General features: G+C 56.0%; 2 protein-coding genes across 9 annotated transcripts in view; one reads left to right on the top strand and one right to left on the bottom strand.

Annotated features, from left to right (window-relative positions):
• DMAP1 (DNA methyltransferase 1 associated protein 1) overlaps positions 1 to 17563 on the top strand; it is a 40523-nt gene extending 22960 nt beyond the window's left edge. For 3 of the 6 annotated variants that reach the window (XM_074906332.1, XM_074906333.1, XM_074906334.1), the window contains exons 9-11: positions 3441 to 3513; positions 5332 to 5615; positions 15691 to 17563. In XM_074906332.1, coding sequence (XP_074762433.1) covers positions 3441 to 3513; positions 5332 to 5615; positions 15691 to 15849 — 516 coding nt within the window. In that variant the 3' untranslated portion in view covers positions 15850 to 17563. Of the gene's footprint in view, positions 1 to 3440; positions 3514 to 5331; positions 8981 to 10608; positions 12408 to 15188; positions 15668 to 15690 lie in introns of those variants that run through there. The other 3 variants (XM_074906335.1, XM_074906337.1, XM_074906336.1) reach the window with 3 other exon arrangements.
• ERI3 (ERI1 exoribonuclease family member 3) overlaps positions 12542 to 26098 on the bottom strand; it is a 136440-nt gene continuing 122883 nt past the window's right edge. For all 3 annotated transcript variants that reach the window (XM_074906338.1, XM_074906340.1, XM_074906339.1), the window contains exon 8: positions 12542 to 14134. In XM_074906338.1, coding sequence (XP_074762439.1) covers positions 14052 to 14134 — 83 coding nt within the window. In that variant the 3' untranslated portion in view covers positions 12542 to 14051. The remainder of the gene's footprint in view (positions 14135 to 26098) is intronic.

Below are 26098 nucleotides of genomic sequence, written 5' to 3'. Positions count from 1 at the left end.
CCAGGAGCCATGGTGTAAGCAACAAGATTGCCCTGAGTGGTGTTTCCATTAACACAGAGATATGTCCTGCAGAAACCACATATCCCAGCGCACACATCTCAAGCCAGAAAGCTGTTCTCTGTGCTGTTGGCTGGGACCTGTGGTCCCTGCAGATTGCCCTATTCCTCAGGAGTGATACACCCCTTCCAGCACTCTGGTGCATCTCTGAACATCTGCTTAAGACCAAAACAAAGAAGGGCTTGCTGAAGTAAGTTTGGTCTTGTCAGAGCTGTACCGGGCATGAAGGCTTCTCTCCTGCAACAAGGCAGCCCAGCTAACGGACCCTGGCTAACGGATTATCACCAGCATTTGAGTAATAGACTGCTCATTTAGTTTTAATACATTTTGCATAGAGAGCAATCAGCCTTCATCAGTCTTAGAGATGAATTGGCTTAGCCAGCTAAATTCTAAAGATATTAGTCCGACAGCAGCCACATAAATCATAACATTTTCTTAATGATGGTAAAATTAAAATATACTCTTGCTTTGAGAAACCAATGAAGCCTTCCTGTTTGCAGGCCAGATACTCCTGCCTGAATTAAAAGGAAGCTTAATTGATGTGTTTTTAAACTAAACTCACAGCCCCACTCCTCCTGAGCATCTCTAGTATTCCTTTCTTTGAAGTTAAATTAATTTGTCCTGCCTTTCTCTGCTTCATCCTCTAATCTTCAGGAGTGTCAGTAAAGACCTTGGCTCGGTGTTCATTGACCAGGCTCCGTGAGACATGGGCAGGACATACACGTCACAGTTGAAGGCTTTGCCAGGTTAATCGTTCATGTTGCCAGTAGTTCCCTGAACTAGTGGAAACTTCCCAAGAAAAAAGCTTCTGCTCTTCCTCTAACCAACAAACAAAGACCTGTCTGTCCGCCTAGCCAAGCATGAACTTTTCCTATTTTTTGTCTTTTGTTCCTGAAGCTGGCTTGAAGTCCAGCATGCTTTTGCCAGCTGGTGTTTAACAGAAGGGAACCCTGCTTTTAGCTAGAAAGACCTTGATGTCAGTGTTAGGGGTGGGGATAAAAAGGGACTCTCAGGGCTGTGATAATCATACAAGTATTGTGTGTCCAGAACTCTCCAATGAGGAGATGCTGGGCTCTGTTAATTCTTTGTGTCCTGCAAGTTAAGGATAGCACAGTCTGGCTAGATCAGTCCATACATCCCTGTGCTGAGACAGAGCTGGGTACATTGCCCATCTTAAACATTCTATGTGATTCCTCACAGGACAGAACAGTTCTCTGGACCAAGGCCTCTTGCTCTCAGGAATGTCTTTGGGATGCTCCAGGCTAACCGTTCTGTCTCCTGCTGAGCTGTGCTAAGTGACCTTTCCTTCCTTTACGTCTCACTGTTAGCTGCAGCATGGCACCCACCAAATGAGCAACCATCTCCTGTTTTAGTGCTCAGGGCTGCCTTATCTTAGGGCTCTGCCCTGTCCTGCTGTTTTTCAGCAGAGCCTGTGCGGGTAGTCTGTGCAGCAGAGCTCCTGGGAAAACCGTTTTTAATAATGTTCTGCTCAAGTTGAGACTCTGGACCAAAAACTTGACTGAAATCCAAATACCTGATACCTCTGGCAGCCTTTCTTCTGCTAAAACAATCATTTTGTGGTCAACTGTAAAGATTCAGTCTCTGAAGTATGAAATTCACTGCTGTGCAGAAACCCCAGCTCTAAGCCAAAGATCCTCAGGGTATAAAAAAGGACAGAAGTGTCCTCTAGCCCTTACCTGTGCTGTTTGCACAAGGGCGGGTTTTCCTTTTTCCTTAGTGCTCCTTTTGGATCCTTTGGATCAGGTTGGTTTCTTGGAATGCCTCCCCTGATAGTCCTTTGCTATAGTCTTAATTGTGGTGGTAATATCTAGCAAAAGAACTGAGTGCTTCTTAGTGTGTACTGTGAAAGACTCATTCCCCTGGGGTGCTCTGTGGTGTCCTTACTCCGGTTTCTGGGCTGAAATGATACAGAGAAGGCAGGTTTTCCCAGCAGGTCCTGCATTTGGGATTTTGGAGCTGCTGATGGGATGTATTTAGCTATAGCTGCGTTAAGGTTAGCGCTTTTCACCATTTGGGTGTGTGTGTTCAGTGCTCTTGCCTTCGAAGGAATTAAGAAGTTCAGATGGTGTCTCTCGTCATTTGTGTGTTTGGGCAGTGAACACTGTGGAAAAGGTGGGCCTAATTTGGGAGACTGACCCTGGGCTGTCTGTTCTGGGAAACTTCAACCTGTGGCTTATGGGAAGTAAGGTGGCCACGGGACCCTCTGGTGAGCTCACCTCAGGTCAGTTTTGAGGTGGAGTAAAGAATGGTTCTTCCTTCAGGTCATTCCCAGCCCAGTGTTGGAGGCTTATGGTTGATTTGGCCAAAGCTGAGGCCACTGATCAGTGGTTGGTGTGCAGGATGGCTGCAGGGAGCTCTTCTCTTGGCTGTTCAGTGGCCTGCTGGGCAGCTTGTGCTAGTGACAGTGATCCTTGGGTGGAGGTGGGAGCTCCACTTCCCAGGGGTGGATATGGAGGGACAGCCCACAACTGTGTGCCGAAAGGTGTTTTGACACTGTGGTGTTGAGAATCATTTCTTTCCTGGTCTGTCTTTTAGCATTGCTGAGGAAGGCAAGTGCTTTCATTTGTTCTTGGATATATCCGCGGGGCTTGGAAACCTGTTCTCTCTGCCATATTGTGCCAGCTGCGTTTGTGCTGCTTGTAATCTAATAAATGCTTGGTCTGAGCAGCTAGCACTCCTGCTAGAGCCCAAATGAATGCAGAGGAAGGACCCTGCTAAGTGTATGCATTCTTCCTCTCCTGGCCAGCTCCGATTCCCTTTCATAGCTCACATCTGATGCTTCCTCTCTCACCTAGCCCCTTAGCTCCGATGTAAATGTGTGTTCACACTTCCGCCAGTCAAGTAACTGTGCTCTCTCTGTCTGTCCCCTTTGTTATAAAGCCTGCTCTGTAAATGAATCCCACAGGTCTGGGGCTCAGCAGGTAAAAGGAGAAGTGAGTCTGTTAGCGCATGAGTCTAATCAGGCCGGCTAAAGCGAATAAAGTAGGGCAGCATTGCACATTAGCCGCTGTGTAAATGAGCCCTTTGATGGGCTGGGCACCGCGGGAGAGGGTTTGAAGCCAAGAAGAACTTTTGTTGTTAATTCAGTGACACATGGAAACTGTAAAACAGCGTGTCTTGCACACACACGAGAGAGAAAATAAAAGCCCTCACGACCGGTCTTTTCAATACCTGCCCTCGGACCTAGTCTGAAAACTTTCAGCCCCTGTCTCCCTCTCTTACCACTTGATTTTCCTTTCTCTCCCTTTCTTTTTTTGTTCCCCCTGCACTATAAAAAGAAAAGCTCTCTTGCCTTTTGAACTAGACGGCTGTGAGTGAGGGCTATCTCTGAGCTGTGTGGCTCTGTTACCTTTGTGTTCCAGATGAAACTGCCAAGCTCGGTGGGACAGAAGAAGATTAAAGCCCTGGAGCAGATGCTGATGGAACTCGGAGTAGGTGAGTAAAGGGGGCACGCGAGAGAGAGAGACACACAGAGCTAGCCTTTGTTCTCGAGATGGGCTATTTTTTCCCCTAGTAATACAGCCAGTTTCTTGAATAACAGTATGTGAATGGTTTTTAAAATATTTTATGTGTTTAAAAAAAAAAGAGAGAGAGGGTAAAAGCCAGAACAAGATGCACAGGGTTTTTTTTTTTCCTCCCAGTAGAAAAATGTTTTAAAAGAGCCTTTGTTTCTCTCTTGTTTGGGCCTTTTTAACCATCAAGAGAGGCAGCACAGTATTAGGAAGGCAAATCTCAGCCTTGCCGGGAGAGGTACTTCTAAGTGTGTTAGTGACCACAGCACATGCATTGTTCAGGGCTGCCCTGTCTTGCTTTCAAGCTTCGTTTCCTCTTAATTTACTGCTCACGGTGGCAAGTCCAAAATGCGTCTGGGACTGTTCATCCCCCCCTTTATAGGTTGCATGCTGTGTGAAAATCTGGAGCATCTCTGCTGAAAGGCAAGTAAACACACATCCCTCACTCTTGAACTCCAGTGTCTTAGCAGCAGAGAGAAGGGTTCACTTAACATGTACAATACCCGCTCATAGCTAGAGGGAAGAAGAGCAGCCCATGGATAGCTGCTGTCCTCCATGCAGTGGGTACAGTATTGCAGGCACTACAGGTCCCAGCGTGCCGTGCCCCTTGATTAGACACCTGATGATCCCTTTTCCCCCCACTGCAGTTGGGGGGATTTTTAAAAATAGAAAAGGAAAGATTTGCAAGAGATTAACTGAGCCTGCTTCCAGCACTGCCTTCTGCTAACTCTTGTTAGTTTTTTGGGCCAACTGGTGTAGGGCTTGATACGTTGTCACCGAGAGTGTGTGCAGTTCTGAAGGCTGCCTGTGGCTGGTGAAAACGACTCAACCGGGGTGGTTTCCCCTTTCTACTTTAAAATTAAGAGAGCTACCGACTTTGCTTGCTAGGGAAACCTTGGGGAAGGATGTGAGTGCTTCTTAGAGCTCACTTTCCACGAGGGTGAGGAAGGTTTTCTGACTCTCCACTCCTGCTTTACAAAACACATGTATCTTGAGGGCTTCCTGGTGCTCCAGCCCTCCTGTGCCTTAGAGTGCAGAAATGCACCTGGGCTTTGTGTGGGTGAAGGCAGTGCTGGCAGGGAGGGGTCACATGGGCAGCCCTGCAGACAGGGCCACTGCTGTGTATCAGGACAAATGCGCAGAGCTTCATCCTTTTCTTCTCCAGAATGTGGAGCTCTTCCTGGCTCTGTGTGTGTGTGATGGGCTGCAGCAGAATGCATGGTGTGAGGAGGTGATCTGCCAGCCCCTGCTACAAGCAGTTTGGGTCTGCATTAAAACATGTCTGTAACACAGCAGCAGAGCAATTCTTTGCCTCAGTCCTACCCTGGGAGGAGCAACAAGAGAGGCAAGGGCACTCAGCCTGTCCACCCAGTGTTGGTGAAGGTGTAGGGAACAGCAGGTGCTCTTCTGTCCTCTGCAGCAGTGTGTGAGGACCTGTTTCCAAGACTGAGCTCCCTTCGTATGACCTGGTGGGTAGCAAGGTTCAGTCATCTGGTCGGATCTGGGTCTTCCATCATCCTTCACTTTCTGAGTCCTTGGCTTTGCAGGTTCACCCTTAGTCCTTGTCCAGAGCCAGTCTGGAAATTCAGGTCTCCAACCCTTAGGGATCCCGGTTGCTAATGCTCTGTGTGATGGGAGTGAGGCTCCTGCCATATCTTTGTGGCAGCCAGGACCTTTCCAGGGATCTTGTGTCATAGGGCTGCAGGTCTGGGTGTTTAACAGAACCCCTTTTTCTCCCTAGATCTCAACCCTATGCCCACAGAGGAGATCGTGCAGATGTTCAATGAGCTGCGGAGCGACCTGGTGCTGCTGTATGAGCTGAAGCAAGCCTTTGCCAACTGTGAATACGAGCTGCAGATGTTACGGCACCGCTATGAAGCCCTGGCCAAAGCTGGTAGTATTGGCCCCCTCAGTGTGGAAGGCACTCATCCAGATGGCCAGGCAGGGCTCGGCATCGAGGAGGGCAAGGGAGATGCCAAGGACCAGATCATTGATGTAGTAGGAGCACCACTGACCCCCAACTCGGTGAGAAGGAAGGTTGGGGGGGCAGAACAGGGAGCGCTCAGGTCTCCGACGCAGATGCCCTGACAAGCGCTGGGGATGCTGCCCTCCTCTCCCTCCAGGCGTGCGTGTCCAAGGGAGCACAGCACGCCTGTTGTCCCTAAGTCCCAGTGCTGCTCTCTGGGCTTGTCACCTGTGATGGACAGTGTTCTTGGTGCTATAGGTGGGGTCAGCAGGGCTTTCTACATCCTGCATGCAGGCAGATGGCTTGACATGGGTGCCACCGTGGACCAAAGCGGCAAGGCTTTGGGTGATGAGAGCTTGCACTAGGGCAGCAATAGTGATGCTAGTACAGCTGCAGGCCTGAGGCATTTTCCTTCTAGACATAGCCCCGTAAGGGCTGCTCAGCAGAGGGAAGTGAGTGGGGAAAGCAGTCTTGAGATGATGAGCCATGACCCTCCCGAGTCTCTGGAGTCAAGCAGTAGCCCTGCCTGGAGCATGAGGCTTGGGAAGGAGAGAGGTGTTTGAAGAGCAGAGGGGTGTATTTATACCCTACTTCCAGTGCTGAGAAAGGAAAGCCAGACCTAGGGGTTCTTCCACTGTGAGCCCTGTGACAATGTCCTGTGCATGTACCTCTGCAGGATGTGAATCACCAGCCTCTTCTCCCTGCCTCTGTGAGGGCAGGCTGCCCAGCCCCTCACCACTGCCTCAGGGCCAAGGGTATGCCTGGGCAGCAGCTGAGGTTGCTTTCCCCTCTGTGCAGTCCCCTGGCACAGCTGAGCTGAACTGCTTGATAAAAGCTGCCCTTCTCCACACAGTGGCATCCCTGACGCCTCAGACATACTGCCCCTGGTAGCGGCACAGACCTTTAATTTCTAAAAATGTATAATGTATTGCAGGATATTGAGAACACCTTATCTGTCAACGGCAGAGGCGACATGTTAATCTGGACTTGAGTAATGTCCTATTTGATTGTGACAATATGGAGTCATAAGGAAGCGTTCTACTGAGACAGGTTCATATTTGCAAAGGAGTCTTCTGAATCTCTTTTTTTTTTTTCCCCTTACTGCATTCAGTCTGAAATCTCACCCCTCCCTCTGGTCTGGAGTGCCCTGGTTTGCAAACTTTTTGGTCTGATTCACAACACCCTTGCTCTCCCTTGAGACTTTGCTTGTTGGGAAGGCAGGAGAGGTGGTGGTCATGGTGGTGGCCATGGCTGCAGGAGGAGGGAGCCCATGTGTGTGTTTCTGACCACGATGTTCCTCTGTGCCACCTCCTGGAATTGGAAACAAAGGGGTGGGCCCATGCAGCACAGAGAGGGTTAAACTGACCTGGTCTCTGACATATTTGAAAGAAATATAATCAAGTTAATTCACTGCAAGGCAAATTCAGTACCTAAAGGGCCCCCATGTTAAATACAGCACTGACCTTTACTGGCTGATTACACAAAGACGACACAATTAGATTAGTCCAAGACAAAAGGTCAAGCACATTCACACTGTGACCATTTTATGCTACCTTTTGAGGGGGGAAAAATTACATCCCAGCTTGAGGGGTATCTTGGAGAGGAGCGGAATGGGGCTGCTCTACCACGTTCTGCCTGGCTCAGGCATGTTTGGAGAGTCAGACAGAGCCTGGCACTGTGTTGCCTTGAACCTTTCCTGCAGTTCTGGGCAATGTGACAGTGGGAGAGACCAGCAGCCTGCAGCCCACAACCAGCTCTTCCAGGGGTAGGCTGAGCTTAGTGGAGGCTGTGTGTTGGTGATGCTGCCTGCCCTGGCCAGAGCAGGCAGGAGCAGCCCCAGTGCCTCTCACTCAGTGTCATGCCTAAAACTGGCCTCTGGAAGATCAGTGGGCTGGGGTCAGCTCTGGGAAGGGGGGGTGGCTGGGGCGGTCGCTGGCTGTGTGGCTGGTGGGGTGCATGCATGTGTCACCACCCTATTCAGCAATAGCCCTGAGATGTCCCAGGCCCCGGCGCAGTGGGGACAGGACATGGTGCTGAGAAAGCAGCCTGCCTCTGCAAGCACAGTGCTTTTCCCCACCTGGGGCCACTTGCAGCAGGAGTAGCAATATTGGTAGCGTGAACAAGCAGCTCTCTGTAGAGCAGGCGCAGCAGTGCTTTGTAGTGGCCTTTCCCTCCCTTGCCTCCTGCAGCCCTGGCCGCGGGTGCTCGCAGGTAACACCTCGCTCTTCCTCTCACCGTGGCTGCTTCTGCGGTTTAACCCTGCCACACCAGCCTTGCACTCCCGAGTTCAAGTGTGTGCTTTGCCACTGAGCTGCCGGGTGGCCCTTGGGGGAATCATTTAATCTCCTGGTTTCAAATTCCTCTGAGTTGGCAAATCCCTTTGTGCTGTCTAGCACTGCCTGTCGGTGGCACTCAACATGTTGGATTAAGCATGGCTTAGTTCAGCTTCCGAACCAGCTGCTCCCCTGAAGCCAGATTTGTTTCCCTGGAGAGAAGTACCATGCTCCAGATGTTGGAGGGAGTGAGTGGCAAAGCCAGGAATAGGACGAGGAGTCGTGACTCCTGAGCGCTGCCTGGCATGCCTGGATTACTTTCCAGGAATTGTAATGGATGAGTAAAGGCACACCAGGGTCTTGAGATACTGGTTGTGGCAACAGCTGGCTGCCAGCACACCCCTTGGCCAGCAGTGGGGATGGGGGACATCTCAGAGGGTGTTTTAGCCCAGGTGAGGCAAGGCATCTGCCTGTCTCAGCAGTGAGACCCATAAGAGCAGCGGGAAGCCCAGCACCGTTCTGCCCTGCCGTGTCCACCACATCCCTCCTCCCCTGACTGCCTGTCCACCCTCTCCTAGGGGCTGCGGTGCCCATCGCTGACCATTAAAGCCGAGCTGGGATCCCCCCCAGTGCCGTTTGCTGCTGACCCCGGTAGGGACTTTACTCAGGGCCTTCGGGAGGTGAAAGGTGAGCCGAACTCGGAACAAATTAGTTCCAAGCAGAAGTTCAGCCAGTTACTCCAGATTGGATCCTTTGATTTCCGCAACTCAGACTCCACTCAGTGATCTGTAATGAGTGACTCTCAGAAATCCTCACATTGCAGCACTTTGTTCCTGAGCTCACAAGTCAGCCCATTAATGGGTAAAGGAAAGGACCTTGAGTCTAAGAAGTCTCGGGTTCAGAGTCAGAATTATTTGACTTTTAAGCTTCCTTTATCTGAACTCCTGCTGACTTCTTGTTTTCTGAGCCTGTTTGAAAGCTAGAAGTTACATTGTTAAGATCAAACATTCTCTCTTTCCAGATGGAGTTACAATATCTGTCTTTTATATATATATATTTTAATATATATATAGTGTATATATACCAGGGTGTATATATATTCCTCTCTTTTTTTTTAATCGTTCTTTCCATTAAAAGAAACTAGACTTGTAGGCTCTTGTAAATTATAATGTAAAACATTTTTTTTAACCAGACAGTTCCCAATTTTGCCCAAGGCAACTGGAATAGCTGTGCCACAGAAGGCAATAGGAAGGTGATTAATATGAATTTGTGACATATTTGAAAGATGGGTCTTTTGCCATATAAAGATTATCAAACACATGTGCTCTTCCCCATTAATTCCGCAGCCCTCCCAGGAAAGCCACAAAGCCCTTCTCTTTTGTTTCCAGGGTGGGTTTTTGTTTTTTTAAATGTACCTTTCGGTCCCCTTGATTACCATGTATTTGATTTTTATAGGGCATCTGTTCACACTGCTGCGTGGGTTCTCTGGCCCTTTTATTTCCCTGTTAATCGGATCCCGCAAAGGCAGCCGTGCCAGGGCCTCTGACGAAATCCGTGTGTGTGTTGTATTTAACTTTTAGCCGTGCAAATTCCATGCTCTGTTTGCCGTCCGCCCAGCGCCCAGCGGGATCTGGGGGCCGCCTTCCCGCCGGGGGAGGCAGCGGGGCCTCCCACCACGCGTACTGCCTCCGGGAGCACACGCCTGTGGGACCGCCAGGGCTGGAGGGGCCGGGATGCGCAGGCCTGGTTATTGCGGAGAGTGGGTCATCCCCTGGGTGCTTGCCAGCCAGGCAGTGGCTCTGCAGGCCTTTGGGGACAGGGGCTGGCTGCAGGGCTGGGCTCGGCGGGGGCCTGACCGCAGTCACCCTGCCTGTGCAACGCGTGTTCACCGGCCTCTGCCACTGCCTGCAGTGCGCCGCCCACAGTGGACCCCATCGTGCGCCATGCAGCAGGGACCCCAGGGCTCTGGCACCCCGCGCACAGGGCACCTGGTGGCTCTGGCATGCCTGGGGCACCCTGCACGCAGAGCCTGGCTTTGGGTGCTGACCCCGCTGTGGTCTTGGCTGTAGCATCCGTGCAGTGCCTAGCGCAGCCTGGCCACAGTGCAGCAATGGGGCTAGGGTAGTGTTCCCCCTTTGCTGTGAATGGCTCCATCTTTTCTAGGGCCAGATTTGGCCCTGACACCTCATCTGTGAAGGGTGAGGCTCACCGGAGCCCCCCAGCCCTGCCTGGCTGCGTTGGTGCGTGCTGACCAGAAAAGTGTTTGTTTTGAGGAGCTGTTGTTCTCTGTCAGTCTCCTGCTCTGCTCCTGGGCCACTTCATGGCAGGTCTGGATGGTTGAGGAGCATTTCCAGGCTCTGCCCTGTCTGGTGGTCCTTAGGGCTTGTTGCATGCCAGCTTGCTTGGCTGGGGCTCCTGGGGCCACTGGCCTGTTGCAGAGCTTGGCCCCTTTCTCCTGCTCGTTCCCAGGCCCTGCACTGCAAAGATGACTGTCCCAAAGCTCTGTCTGTCAGGAAGGTGACATCCCCTGCGAGGGTGCCATCCCAGCCCCTCGTCACTGCTGGATTAGTGATGTCCCTCCCATCATGCAAGGACCTGGCTCTGCCATCAGTGGGCATGTGGTGGTGTGACCCATCAGGCATGGCCAGCAGTGGCACTGGAGCCTCATGGCCGGCTCTGGGACAGGCCCTGGCCCAGGTGGGTGTGTTTGCTGTGACCTGAGCACTCCCACCTGTTGATCCTGGTTTTTCTTTTGTCTCCTGTCTCCCTCTTGGAGCAGAGAAAGTGAAGGGAATTGGCCTCCAGCTCCTCCTCTGTCAAGAAGGTGAAGAAGCGGTGAGACCCCTGCGCCGGCTGAGGAGGAGGTGCAGAGCTTTGTGCAGGGTCAGTGCTGTCCTGCCCCAGAATCCCCAGGGACAGCTGGCTGCCTGCAGCCGTGGGGCAGGACGGGGACCTTGCTGGGGCAAAAGATACATCTGTCCAAAGAACAGTGGGAGCCATCCCCTGCACAGCACCATGGCTACAGCCCCATCGGACCTCTGGAGCCGTCTGACCTCTGGGCACCTGCAGCAGGTGCTGGAGGGTGGCCCCAGGGCCGCGCTGGGCTCTGCTGGGGGCTGCTGCTCTTCCCGGGGCCGTGCATGGCTGCTCTGCGCCGCTAGCGCTAGCTGTGCTTTGTTCTGGTTTTTTTGTTTTTTTGTTTTTTTTTTAACATGCCACATTTTTGGGAGCATCCCTGTAAATACAGAACCCATCTCTTGTACTGGAGCAGAGTCATCATTAGCCCTGGTGAGCCCACATGGAGCAGGTGATGGTGTGAGCTGTCTCACCTCCACTGCGGGCAGGCTGGCTGCCAGTAGCCATACTGGTAGCCCTGCCTGCCTCTGCTGCAGCGCTGCAATGGGGGTTGCTGCAGCTCCTTCTCCAGACTGCTGCAGTGCTGCTTGCAGTGGGCTGGGGAGCTCCCTGCAGCACCCCACAGGCCCGACCCTGGTGTAGCTGCTCTCCTCCAGCGGCTCCTGCGTGCCCCACGCCTGCAAGCGTCACTTCGCCTGGGTGAGGGCATGCCCCCACCGGGAAACACTTGCGTTTTCCCCAGCACTTGTTGTCAGGCCGTTTCTCCTCCTGCTGCACTGCCCAAGGCAGAGGTGGACCCCTCTGGCTTCAGTCTGTGGTGCGAGGGGTCCCTGGTCCCCACATTTTGCAAGGCCTTGAGGGGCCGAGGTGATGCTGAATCCAGTGATGGGAGCCTGGGTTTGTGCACTTGGGCAGAGGTGGCCCCGGCTGTATGCCCCGCTCTGGGCTGCTGCCCCGCTGCCCACCCTGTGTCCCCTCCACGCTGCCTTTCAAGTGTAACTGGCGATCGATCTGCCGTGACAACGTCCTCTGAGTCACATTCTCGCCTGCAGGAGTAAAGGGCAAAGGCCAAGTTCTTAGTTTTCATAGAAAACTAATTAGACGACTCCATCGAAAATAGGTCAATAAAGCTGATCAGGGGCTGCACGGAGGGAGCCATTAAAACCCCCATGACCTTTGCTTGAAGCAAGTGGGCAGGGTCTGCCCCTTCCCTCCAGGAGCTGCCCCCTCCATGCCAGCTGCAGCGTCCCTGTCACCTGGTGGCACCGGGCAGCTCCCTTGGGCACCTGGATGTGGTGGTGGTTCCTGTGTGGCTGGGCGCAGCTCCCACCCATCGTGGTGCTGCGCATGTCCTGGCTTTGCAGCCTGGGGCAGAGCAGGTGCCCTGGGCAGAGCCGCACTGGCTCCAGCCCCCAGGGGAGGTGCTCCAAGTGCGGGAGCGGCTGTGCGGATACAATGTGCCAGGATGTAGGGTGGGGTGGCAGATGCCAGTGGGACGCGGTGATGGCTGTCACCCTGCACCGGGCAGAAGGCTGTGCTGGGGTGCACCCATGGTTGCAGCCATGTTGGGACAGGCTGGTGGCATGTGCGGGGCAGAGCTGTCCTGGGGCATGAGCAAAGGTGAGGTGGTGGAGGAGACTGCTGGGCCCACCTGTGGTGCCTGTGCTGGAGAGCGGAGCAGTGCTCTCTTTCACAGCCAAGATTCTGCCCTTCTGGGGAGCATGGACATGGTGAGGTGCGTACCCCAGGGAGGGCAGCCCTGCTGGTGGGGCACCCTGCTCCTGCATATCCAGGCGGCACAGCCCTGCCTCTGCCCCCCCCGTACACACTCGCACATGCATGGGCACAGCCCGGGCTCCTTTACCCCCAAACTTTATTCATGTGGCACATTTACAGCAAGGATTGGAATAACTAGACAATGAAAATGCTGGGTTTGCATTATCGGTTGGTTTAACTGGAACACCACACACCATGCAGTCATGTACCGCCAAGTTCAGTGCCTGTATTGCCCTTCTGGCTGCCGTCACCGGCTTCGCTCCAGGCCATGCACGCACGGGCCCGGGGCTGCAGCCTCCCTGCAGGTCAGCACCCGGACGAGGGCTCCATTCAGCAGGGCCCTGGGGCTGGGTGACACCGGGGGGCCGTGCGCCCTCAGCCTGCCCCACGGCTGCCCCCCAACTGCCCTGGCCGGCTGGGAGCCCACCCAGCCAGAGGGGATGTGCTCGGCAACTCTCTCAGGCAACAAGCCAGCTGCTGCTGAGCGTCCGCGGGGACCTGCGAGGGGTACCTCGCAGGGGGGGGGTGGGGTGGGGGGAAAGCCTCAGCTCGGGAACCGAGGGGGGCCAGATGGGGTTGGAGGGGAGCGGGGTCAGGGGCCTGGGGCAATTTGCAGCTCCCCTGCTCGGGTACCTGTGGGCCGGGGCCAGCGCGCGCTGGCACGTCCACCGCCGGCAACGGACGCGGTGCCGCGGCGGGCCTGTCCCGGTGGAACTGGAATCGGTTGGCGAGGCCGGGGCAGGGCTGGGCATCCCACCCATCCCCGCAAGAGGCACGAGCAGATGGGATGGGGACGGGGAGGGGACGGGATGGGGCTCTGCGCGGACACTGTCACCTCCCTCCTGCCGCCTGCCCACCCGCCGGGCCCCCGCCCCACTGAAGGGAGCCCTCCGGGGCCCCGCAGCCCACGGTGGGGCTGCCAGGGGCTCTGCAGCGGAGAATACAGGCACTTCACCTTGAACATAAAGAGACGGATCGCGTTTGTCACATACAGGAGTCAGAGAGGGGTTAGTGTTGACTCAAAAAGGGGAAAAGGCGCTCGGGGGAGAGGCAGGGGGGGGCTGGCGGGGAGGGCGAGGGGCCGTCTCGACACTGCTGAGCCTCCATGAGCGCTGCCCGGGCGCGGGCACACGCCGGCCTCGCTGCAGCAGCCATCGAGGCCTGAAAACAAAACCAGAGAAAAGAAAGAAGAAGGGAAGGCGGGGACGGCCCATGCCAGGGAGGAGATGGGGGGGATGCTCTGGCTACAGGGTGGGAGAGGGAGGACGGGGTGGGGTATGGAGGGAGGGACGGAAATCGGGAGCCAAAGAAAAAGAACAAACTACGAGTCTAAAATGTGGTGCAAGCGCCCTACGCGGCTGTCCGCTAGCATGGCATAATGTCCGGAGCAGCCCAGAGAGGGAGTCACATCAGGTCTACACAGATTTGCCTTCCCATATATACAACCTCTACTGGAGTTAACAGCTGAAATTGAGATTTTTTTGTCGGTTCCTCTGGCCTCGGTTGCCGTTTTTTTTAAATGCTGGAGCCCGTCCTCCCCGCCTCGCCGGCGCCGGGCGCATGCAGCCCTTGCCTGGCTTGCCTCGGGGATCAAAAGGGTTTGGAGGTCTGCTTGAAGATGAAGCCTCTATGGGCCAGTGTCTTCATGATATTGGCGATGTTCTTACAGTCGTCTGTGGAGAGAGCACAGAGATGCCAGGTTAGGGCCTTGATCTGACTGGGAGCTGCTGGATCTAGCTCCGAGACCCAGGGCTGCATGGCCCCCCCCAAAGGGGGATGTGGGGGACCGTGCAGGTCTAGGCACAGCCCCTGTGTCCCCACCAGTCCAGGCACTCTGTCCCAAATGCCTTGCAGTGGTGTGAGGTGTGTGTGGGGTTCCGAGCTCTCCAGTGCTGGCCACCCATCTGCCGGTACGGCCCCACACTGCACTGGGATGGATCGATGCCCAGGACCCGGAGGCCTGCCTGGGGCAGTGGCATTGCCCAGGCTGCTGGCTGGCGCATCCCTGCCTCCTCCAGGCTGGGGTCGCCCCACGGGCCGCAGGGAGCTGGTGGATGGGGAAGGCAGCGTTCCTGCAAGCCGGACCCATGCTGGCCCTCAGCTCTGGGCCAGCGGCTGCCTCCCTGCAAGCCCAGTGCTGGTCACCCCAGTCTCCTCTTCCAGCACCCCTGGCCCTTGGTGCCACAGTCCAGCAAAGGGGATGTCCCTGCACTGGGATGGGGATAGCCGGGGATGCCAGAGCTGCACTCCAACAGCCAAGGAGGGGCCCCTCCTTCCCTTCGCCCTCCTCAGACAGAGGCTGTGTGGCACCTGACACTCTGCTCACCGCTGCCGTTCGGGGTTGTCCCTGTCCCTGTCCCCACCAGAGCCAGCCCTTGGTGCTGCCCCATGCCCGCTCACCCCAAGCTGACAAGCGGCGGGTGGCAGAGCCGGCAAACTACAGCCGTCCCCGGGGCAGGGCCGCAGCCGAAGTGGGTGCCGGCAGCACCACGGCCGCCACAGTGAGCAGTGGCGGGGCGACAAGCCGGGGAGGGGGAAGGCTCCGGCTGGTGTTATTTACCTGGGACTAAACTCAGGCACCGTTTGCTAAAATAGAAGCTGGGCTTAAATTGATTCCTGGTGTCTATATTTCATGTTGAAAATTGGCTTGTAAATCCATGTTTTGATCTATGAGGGCCGTCTCCTTAAGAAAAAGCAAGAGTAAATGTGTAATTTCTCCCTTGACAGCACACGGCGCAGAGGCGATCCTTCTTCCCGCTCCCCTCCGTTTCGGGACAGCTCCACTCGTTCCGATTACCACTCTTTCTTCCTCGCCCCACGCCTTGATGTCTCCATTTCATTACCGCCCGCCCATTTATCAAGCTGTTACCGTAAGGGTGACTTTGCCCACTTGCGTGTGGCAGCGGGGCCCGGCTGACACGGGGAGAGGGTGCCCCGGGAGGGGGGGGCGCAGGCAGGGCCCCCCTCTCCTCGCTGCTGCTGGATGGATGTTGTGGTGGAGGGAAGGCTGCATCATTACTGATGTGTAAATGATAAAGAAGCCTCCACATCCATCTCCCAACTGTAAATCCAGGGAGTGCTTTATAATCAAGCTACAGCGATAATAATGTGAAATTAGGTCTCTCTATCAACGGGAGGAGGCCTTTTAATCACGGCTTAAAGGGTGCAAACGCTGTTTATCATAATTGAACTGTATCCGGGCTAATTGTGGCCATATTTCACTGTCTAGGAGACAGCAGGCTGCCTGCTGACAGAGCCGCGTGCCGGATTGAGGGCCCTGCACAGACGGGCAGTGCTGCCCTGCTGCCAGGCGTCTGCCCCCAGGGACGGGGTTGCCAGGCCGTCTCGCTGCTCCTTGCCATACCAGCAGCCCCATGGTGCATGGTGACCCGGTGGCAAAGCCATCACCCGTCCCCCAGCACTGGTTGGAGGTGCAGGGGGCTTCCCCCGCGTGCAGCTCCCTGGGGCACTGCCCTGAGCTGCTGGGGACCCTCCTGGCTGATGGCTGGCAGTGAGAGAGGTAACGTCCCTGTCACAGCCATGTGCCTCCTGAATGTCCCCCCGCCGGCCCTCTTTGGCACCCCTTCCGCTCACTGGCGTGCCAGGGGCAGGGAGCTGGGCATGAGGACAGCCCGACAAAGGAGAGGTGTCCCCAGCCCCATGTCGGGGCAGAGATGAGCAGAGGCCTGTCCTCTCTGCTGGCCAAGGCGTCACTGATGGCTCCAGAAGGGCCCTGGAGATGATGGGTGTTCTGCCTCGCCAAGCCACAGGGCCAGCTCCCACTGCCACTTGTTCCCACTCACGCAAAGCCCTCACCATCCTTAGGACCCCCTGCTCCAGCCATCTCACCCCCCAGCCAGCTGAGCCCCCAGGAAACCAGCACCAGACCTGCCCCTGGGGCCAGCTTCCAGTGGGACCTAACAGAGAAATGGTGGCTTGAAAGCCAGGGAAACCGAGGCAGGGGGAGCACAACCATCTGTGACCAATATACCCCCATCCCTGGCCTGGTCCCCCAAAAAAGTAACAACAAAGCAAATCCTGGCTTCTGAGCTGCATCAGGCGGGTGGCAGGCGAATGGCTTGGATGTGAAAGCACAGCCCTGGCCACTGCCCTTCACCACTCCCGGGCATCCCGCTGCCCACCTCCCTGCCCGCAGCATGGCCCTGCTCGGCATGGGCTGCTGGGACTTGGCTATTGCTGAAATAGTAACTGCACAGAGACCTGGGGAGTGGCTACACTGGCACCTCCTGGGACCCCCAAGTTGGTCCCTGGGGAGACACGCAGGACCACCGTCTGCTTCCTGAACCCCACCAGCCGTCTCCCCAAAGCCCTGATGTGCTCTCACACCGGGAGCTGCCCTGGGCTCTGCGCCATTGCCCTGCAAAGCCAGTGGGACCCCAGTGGGTCAGTGCCACCCACATGCCCACACCAGCAGCATCGTCCTCACTGTCCCAAACGATGCCACGGCCCCCAGGCAGCGGGAGCACCAAGCTCGTCATAAGTCATTTAGTGAAACTCATTCCAAATCAGTGCTAAGGTAAACACGCTTATTATAATTATCCATGTAAAAAAAAATCAACAACAGCAGAACAACTTTCTAATATGCAATTACAGCCATCTATTGATTTTACAATGTAATCCGCTCCGATTGATTTAATAACACAATTATAGGCTGGCTCTCGGGATATTAGAGTGGGAGATTTTCATAAACTCCAAAGCAAAAAACTAAGCGGCTTTTAAAACAACACAGTCAGATGGCTGTTTGGGGAATTATTAGCAATATGAAATCCTCTAAATCTGGCCGTCGTTACCTTGTGAAAGGAATTTCTATTACAAAAATGGCAATTGACAGCCTAAGAGAGCGCAAACAGGATTGCTTTGCTGCTCTTTCAGTGCTTAATCCATTGCAAAGGTGACCACGGGGCGGGGGACAAGCGGGGTCCGAGGCAGGCAGGGGGGTGCGGGCAGGCCTGCCCACTCCCCACCCCCCAGCCCGGCTCTCCCTGGGGGGCACATGGCCACAGCGGGGCTGCCCCAGCACCCAGGCTGGCACCCCCCACCCTGGCCCATCAGGGTGACCCTGCCTGGGGCCGCAGAGGCTGGCAGGGTGCAGAGACCCCCGACACCCCCACCCCGCCCCAGCCCTGGATGTCTCCAGGGGCCATCGGGGCGCCCGCCTGTGTCCCCAGGCCTGTGCAGGGGGACGGGGTGAAGGTGGCCGCGCGCCGCCGGCCGGCACGGCTCTGCGGGTGCCGCACAGGCGCGCACACACGCGCGCCCCTGCTCTCCTCGCGCTCGCTCCCTCAATGTATTCCCGACTTTATGGGCACATTTTTCTTGTCAAGCTGACAGGGTTGCTAAGTGGATTTCTCCCTGATATGCGGACGGATTATCACATTACTCCAATGTCCTACACAAACATATTACTTTATATTCAATAGCCCTAATGAATATAAACTGCTTTTTCTTTTTTGGGGGTGGGGGGTAATCTATAGATTTTTAATGAGGGCACTATTAACTCCCTCCCCTTTAAAACAGACTTAGGTGCAGCCTCTGAGTAGAAAATCAATGGTGTTATTGTAGGAATATTGTATATTGATATTGTAATAATAAGATGCAATTGATTTAGGGGTGTTGTGTGGTGTGTGTGAAAGGGGTCAGCCCGGGGTTATCCTGCCTCCTGCAAACGGCGCGGCAGCTTTGCCCTGCCTCCCTGCCCCTCGCCTTGTCGTGCTGATTCCGAGCATCACCCCGTGTGCCCCCGCAGCAGCCCTAGGATGGCCAGGGTTGAGCTCACCCTGGGGCGCTGGGTCCCGGCTGCCTCCGCGAGGCTGCCAGTGCAGCACAGGGCAATGTGCCGCCCCAACCTGCCCTCATCCTGGCTGGCTTAGCCCCGCTGGGTTTTAACCCTTCTACACGGTGTTTTAGCATTACCCACTGCAATGCTGCACTGTCTCGACACCCACAGCCCAGCCCTCTCCATGTCTTGCCAAGCTCTCGCCACAGTGATGCCAAAAGGGCAGCGGCACGAGCACGTGTGTGGGGCAGCGGAAGCCCTCTTTTAATTAGGGCTGGAGTTTGCTGTCGTTCAGCATTGCTGGCTGCCCTTGTCCTTGGAGGGGGATGGACATTCCCACCAAGCTCCTCTGGAGGGACAGAGGCAGAAACCCCTCAGCCCACAGCGCTGGGCTCACCACTCAGCATTCGCCCTCCCTCCGGCCACTGCAAAGGGGCACCGCTGCGAACCCAGGACGAGCTCAAGGATTTTGGCAGCAGGAGGCTGGCCCACGGGCTGGGCATGATGCGTCCATGCTGCAGGAACAGCTGCCAGGAGAAGCGATGCCCACCCAGGGAGAGCATGACCTCCGCACCCGCCCCAGGCACTGGGGAGAAGGGAAGGGGCTGCGTCCCCACGCACGCCGCGTCCCCACGCACGCCGCCTGCAGCACTGCCCCCACCGCTCCGCCTCCCCGCAGGACCAGACGCCTGGACGCCACCGCCATGGGAGCTCGGAGGGCCGAGCTCCACCATGACCGCCGTGCGCTGGGCCGAGACGTTTGCGGTGCAAGGAGTGAGCTTTTCAATCCTGGCGGCCGCCCCATCAGGCTGCGGGTGGTTGGGGGAGCACAGGGCCCCCCTAAATGTGCTCATTTGGAGGCAGCCCCACCGCACCTGTGCTATGGCCGGGAAGACAGATCACCCCCGGCCCGAGCTGAGCAGGTCCATATTTAAACTGTCCCCATGCTTTATGGGCTGTACAAGAACTGATGCTCAGGCGACGAGGGGCCATTTGTCAATGTTCTAATGGCAGATTACTGTTAATGAATAATATCACTGCTGCCTTTGTATAACAGCTCCCTGCAAAGCGGAAACAGGACCGCCCAGCCACCACTGCCCTTCGTCTCCCCCGACCCCGGGTGACAGCAGGTGGCCTTGTGACCAGCAGGAGCCCTGCAGTCCCTGCGCAGCCCGGCACTTCTGCTGGAGTCCCTGACAATCACAAAAGGGGGTGCTGTGCTCCCCCTGGCTGACTGTGCTGCTGCCCCTGTGTGGGCAAGTGTCCAGGAGGGCACAGAGCCATCACGGGCAAGAGCCAGGCTCTTGCGGCTGCTCACCCTGTCTGTGCTGGAGCCGGGAGGGAGCTGTGTCTGGTCTGTACCCATCCCCACCATGACATGGGCAAGATGGTGACACTGGGATGCCTGGCTGCAGCAGTGACAAGGACAAGGCAAAGCAGAGAGCTCCCAGCCTGAAGGGAGCTATGGGGATGTCGGGGACAGTCCTTCTGGGCTGCTCCCAAACGAATGGCCTCATAATCCTGCACATGGGGCAAGGGGCTCTGCGTGCCCCGCACAGCCGGCAGGTATATTAGGTGGAGCTGACAGCGACGTGCAGAATATTAAGAATAACTTACCTCATTATCTGCAATTACGTTACTGCCACACACCTCATTTCTTCACGAAGAAAAGAAAATTAGTTTTATATTGACTTCATCCCAGTGCCTCCTTTGCCTGCCCCAACACTGAGGGCCCTCATGAGCTCTAAAGAGGGTTTGGACACAATTAATACTCGTCCTCCCCCTACCTGTTGCTGTCCCTGACCTGGGGGGACGGGCTGCTTGTCCCACCCCCTGCACACCAAGGTCAGTGAAACCTCCAAACAGAGCTCACCCTGGCAGGGAGGCTGGAGCGGGGAGGGCCTGACTCTGTCAGTTCCCAGATCTGCAGGGAGGTGACACCTGGGTGTCCCGAGGAAGCAGCCAGGCAGACGAGGGGACCCATCTCAGTGTTCAGTCTGCCACCCCAGGCACCTGCTTCCCTGGCCCGGGCTGGCCACCATCACCCTATGGGTGACAGGCCACTTCCTCCTGTCCCCTTCACTGGCGACTGGAAGAAGGGCGACTGGGTCTGGGTGACTGCGGGGGGCACTGCATTGCGAGACACCCCGCTGCCGAGACACCCACCAGCCCTGCACGCTGCCAGATGGCCTGGCACAGGCGATGCCGTGAGGAGGCACCCCAATATCAGGGGCATCCTGGCTGGAGGGGATGGGCTGCTGGGGCTGAGCTCTCTCACACCATCCCCAACAGCTCCTGGAGCCCACGAGTTCAAAGGATGCTGACATTGCTGGGACCGAGGGCGGCACAGGGTGTTGCCAGTGCCTGTGACCGTCCCCGCACATCCAGCGTCCTCGCAGGCCAGCAGCCATCCCCGGGCAAACAAAGTGAGTGCCACCATCGCCCTGCTCCTGGTTGCGGCTGCTCACCGGCCGGGAGGGAAGGGGAGCGGCGTGCATGGCAATACAGGGAAAAAAGCCAATTTCATCTTTATTAGAAGGAGATTTCTCTTTTAGTAATAAGCACACTTCAAATAATTAGCGTGTTTTACGTAATAATGAAATTATGGAAATGCAGGCCACTTATTCAAACAAGTCACCATTACCATATTTTTAAATATTAGACTTAATTAGAGTTTATCACTTCAGAGAAGTACGAGGAGTGGAGATTTTTTTTCCTTTACAAAAAAAATCCTCATAAAGTGTTTATTAAGAGCGGGTAAGAAGGGGATAATGATCTGTTTGGAAATTAAGGCAATCAAACATTTAATGCTCTGCACTCCTGTAGGCAAAAGCATTCAAATGAGTCAATTATACATCCATTATCCAGGCACGATTAAACAAGGCAGGACGGGGAATTTGTCCTCCGCATCATGCGATTGTCGTGAGGACTTATGTCCACTTAAAGGCAGATAATAAAACACTAAACTTGGGGAAGAAGAGGAAGGGAGGACTGAGAAAAGGGAAGACAAGGGAAAAGAGGCGGCGGGTCAGTGGGACCGCAGAGGGGTGAGGGTGGGAGGTGGGTAAAGATGGAGCTGTGTCTGCATCCCAGCCCTTCATAAATCAAAGTAATTAAGTTAACATGAAAATCAACTTCACCATCCCGTTAAATTACAGCATTTGCATATTAGGACTCAAATGAAGTAGGTAGTGGGCGAGGGGGGTGGGAGGGGAGGAGAGAGTGGGGGGGGGGGTCAGGGGAGAAGGATGGGGGGGACGTGCACCAAAAAGGGAACCATTTATTATGGTGAATAACTAATTTCAGAATTTATAGCGCTGGATTTTCGTTCCTGTGCCATTTATATTACAGAAGGAAATTAAGGGGCGGGCAGGAGGCTGGCTGGACATCTTTCTGCGTTATTGCTTGTCTGCCATTTGCAAATCATTATTAATTGTGGCCCGTGTCGCTGGTGCAGCAGGGCAGGGTGCCTGGACAGCCGGAGCAGACACACATATCTCTTCATCAGGACCCCAGCCGCTAGCCCTGGAGAGCCAATTACCCCTCCCTGATTGGTATCAGATAAGGAGGGAATTTTTACAAATTAGGGAATAAATAGAATTTCCACACGTGGAGCAGGGAGGGCTTGAGAGGCAGTAATGAAAAACGATACATCACCATCAGCCAGACAACCCTATTCATACGCCAATGCATTACGCTCACTACTCATAATCCCGCGGAGTGACAGACAGCCGCCGAGCTGGCCGAGCCGGAGGGCAGCACATCCCACCGGCCGAAGCACAGCCTCCGGCCGCCAGCAGCCCAGGGAGTTCTCCCCTCCACCGGGCCCGTGACGCAGCCTCTGCCGCGGCCTCGCCGGCCACATGCCGCCTGCGTGGCACCGCCCGGCTGTGCAGGCGGTGGGGACAGACCTCCCCTGGCAGGGGTGACGCCATGCGGGAGCCATCCCTGCACTGCTGCCCACAGGAAAAGCCCAGCAGGATGAGCCTCCAAACTTGGCCACAAGTTTGCCTGGTTGCACCCCAGCCTCTCACCCAACTCTTGTGTCCCTGTGGGTAAAACACGGTTTGCACAAGATTACCCAGCACAAACTGTGTCCTCAAGAAGACCCACCCCCTCCTCTGGTGGCTCATGGCAGTACCCTGCTATTACAAGAGCCCTACCTAATTTCTGGCAAGGATTTGCCTTTTCGGACAATGCAGCTCCCAAATCAGCCCTGCAGCTTTCAGGTCTGCTGCTTAGCCAGTCCCTGCGTCACCTTGTGAGCGGTGTTAGGGCTTGAGGACAGGGGAGGCAGCGCTGGCTCTGATCAGCCACAGGAGCAAAGGATGCGCTCCTGCGTGGCTCTGCTCCATTGGGAACAGGCTCAGGTTGGGGAATCTCCATCCTCCCGTGAGCCTGCTGCCGAGGCAGCCCCCACACCAGCCCTTGCCCAGGGCAGACCCCAGAGCTGCTGCCATCTCTGTCCTCCAAACCAGGGCATCCACTTTCAGACACCGGCAGCTCCCCACGCTCCTTTGCCCTGGGCTGCGACAGAGCTGTATGGCCCTGAGGAAACAGCTTCCACCCGGCTAGCAGGGGCCCAGCATGTCACCGGCCTCAAAAAGAGCAAATCCTGGAAGTGAGGGGACCCCGCTGACATTCGGGAGCCCAGTTTGCGCTGTACTCCCCAGCATCGGGGCTGCGTGCCTCCGCGCCCGTAATTAGCTCTCCCTTATGACAAGCACGTCACTAAACAAAATGCTCGGCAGGAGATCAATCTCGCCTGTAAGTCACGCAGCCTTTAATTTATTCAGCATACAATGTCGCTCCACCGCTGGCTTCCTGTAATTTATACCGTACACTGTCGTGTATTATTTAACTCGTCCGAGTGTTTTACAGTTCGCCTGAAAGTCGCTGTGCAAAATAAAGTCACGGCGGGGCACTGGTGAGGTGCAGGGAGGATGCAAGCTGCCTCCCTGCTCCAGGGCTAGTACAGGACCCCTGGCCTGGCTCAGGGACAAGGTGACAGGGATAAGTTCCTGCAGAAGTTGGTGGCTCAGGACCCCCCTCTCCAGGGGTCTGTGGATGAGGGTGGGAGTGGGAATGGGAATGAGAGGTGGGTGCCCACAGGAGCCCAGTAAACCAGGGGCCCCACCGCTGGCGCTTCCTTAGAGGAGGAAAGGATGGTAGCAGGGGAAAGAGGGCAGCAGGGCTTCTGCCTGCTGGGGCTGGGGTGCCTGGGGACACCCGACTGGACTTGGGGATGGGACAGGGCAGAGATGCTCTGGGCACTGACTCCTTCCAGCTGTGCTGGGTGCTGGGGATGGCCAGGCCAGCGCCTGCCCCTCTCTACACGGATGGAAGGTCCCTACCCACAGGCGCTTCTCAAACCACAGCCAGAGATGCTGGAGCAAAGTGCAGTGAGGGAGCCCCACGGGCCACAGCTGATGCAACCGCCTCATCTCCTGGTCTGTCCTGGGCAGACTGTAGGGTTGCAGGCAGCTGCCAGAAGGTGATGGGGCAGGCAGGGGAGGTGAGCGAGCAGCAGCACTGCCAGCAAGAGAGAAGTCCAGGGAGTGGATGGGTGGGAGCCAGGATGCAGCTGCAGCAATGCTGCCCAGCCCACAGCCCGTCACCACCACAGCCCTGCTTTTGTCCTGCCCGCACAGCCAGGACCATCGCTGCCCCTGGAGCGGGCCCCTGGCGTCCTGAGGGCAGTGGTGGGAGCAGGCAGCACTGCCAGGCTGCCCCATCACCCCTTCTCCTGCTGCACACCCCAGAGTGGGCAGAGGGCAGGCAGGCAGGCAGCGTGCGCTGGGATGGCTCCTTCCTGGCCCCTCTGGCAGGACACATGGCAGCAGCAGCCAGGTCCTGAGAACAGGAGGGAGGTCCTACCCCAAAAGTGGGGCAAGGACTGGGGCTCGACTGGGCTGAGATCTGGCTGGTAGCTGATGTAGCTGCTCCAAACAGCTCACCTAGTGCTTGTCTTTGGCCGTGCGGCTGGATGGAAGCAGTCAGTGATGTAGAGCTGGATATCCTCCGCAGGGAAGGTTAAAACCTCTGTTCAGTGTAGAGTTGCACTTATGATCACGATATTTATGGCTAGTTTATTCCAGGCTGTTAAAGGCAGCAGTAGTTATCCACAGATAAAGGGAATTCGGCTCCCCTGACGCCTTTTCTCCCCGCGGCGAAGGCATGCCTGGCCGGAGCTGGGAGCTCGTGGTGTGTAATGCACCTGATGGTCCCTGCCAGAGCCAGCATCGGGGCTGGGCACGCGGATGCCAGGGATAGCAGGGACGGTGGCTCTGGTTTTGCTGTGTGGAAGCTGCAGGGACAGACGTGGGAGATGCTGTCTCCCTACCCCTGACTGTGCTGCTGGGGCCCAGGACGTCCCCAGGCTGCAGGGAACGATTCGGTCTGCCTTCCTGCTGGTCCCTAGCACCGGTGCAGGTGTCCCTGCCTCCCATATCCCCAGCACATGCTGCCATGGCTCTGCCATGCCCTACTCTGGTGGAAGGTTTATTCAGGGCACCAGAAGGTCAAATCACTCTGGGGTTTTGCAGAACATTTCAGCACTGCAAGCCCCCCGCCAACGCCTGGCTGTTGGCTCTGCTCCATGTCCAGCCTCTGACACCCAGTCCCACCACTGGGATTGGGACCCTAATTAGGGAGAAATTTCAAGGGAGAAGTGAGAGAGTTTATAAAGCTGAGTTTCTCCTGCCTATGAGTGACACGGGATGTCAGAGAAAGGAAATAAAAGGCAAGGATGCAATTCCAGTGCCGCTGAGAGTGTGTGGCGAGTCCTAATGGAAAGTTCTGCTCTTTAAAGCTTGGTCAGATGGCCTAGTTATTGCTTTAAAAGGACCCAGAATCAAACCACGGCGCCGCACTCGAAGCCTTCAAATAAAGCGAGCTGTGTTTCTGCAGGTCCAGCGAGGCAGAGGCAGGCGATTACACAGAGAAGGGCAGGTCTCTTTATCTTGGAGGGAGACCTACCTATTTTTAAACATTAGCTCCAAATCAGCAGCTCACCTCTTTGTCTCACACAAACCCTCTCTCGCCTTCTGGAGGAGAGATCAAACACCAGCCCTGCTGCCATTGTTTCTCTCCCAGTGAGATGGATGCGGGACTGTAATCTTCCCACAAAGCCGCATGCTTCAAAGGCATCAAAAGTGCTTATTAAAAGTCCTAGGAAACTAATTTAATAACATCCCAAAGGGCTGGAAAAATCAGTGCCAGCAGCTCAAAATATAACCTGGCGAGGGAGACGGGTCCATGTTCAACACAACTCCATCTGCGGGAGGCTGGATGTGGGGCCGGGGTGCGTTGGCACAAAGACCTGCCCCCCTCCCTGTGGCATGACCACCCCGGCACTGGCCACTCTCCCACTGGGGACACAGCCGGGTGAGCGGGAGCACGGGGGATCCCGCCCCGATGGCACCGCCAGCGCAGCTTGTGCAGGACTCTGTCCCCACCAAGGGCTTTGGGCATCCTCACAGTGGGGACAGAGTCCATCCACCTGCTCCAGCTCCACAGCTCGGCTCCTCTTGTTGAGCCAAAGATCCCTGCACCATCCCAGAGGCAAGACTTGCCTCTGAAGACTGCCAGGCTGGAGGGAGCCACACAAGGCAGACGTGTGTCGGGTCCGTACAGGGTGCAGACGGGGATGTCAACCAGATCTGCAGAGGCACATCAGAGACACCCGTCTGCTATGTGTGAGATGGACCTGCCCATCACCCGCAGGGACCGGCCGGTACACGTGCCTTCCCAGTAATGCTTACGTGCAGCAGCACGTGCTCACAGCCACAGTGGCACGAGGGCTGTGCCCCCTTGCATCCCCCAGAGCTGGGCCCGGCTC

Source organism: Athene noctua, chromosome 5, assembly GCF_965140245.1.
Source record: "Athene noctua chromosome 5, bAthNoc1.hap1.1, whole genome shotgun sequence".
NCBI classification, from domain to species: Eukaryota; Metazoa; Chordata; class Aves; order Strigiformes; family Strigidae; genus Athene; species Athene noctua.
The sequence above is the reverse complement of the archived record's forward strand: the minus strand, read 5'-3'. Positions and strand labels throughout refer to the sequence as shown.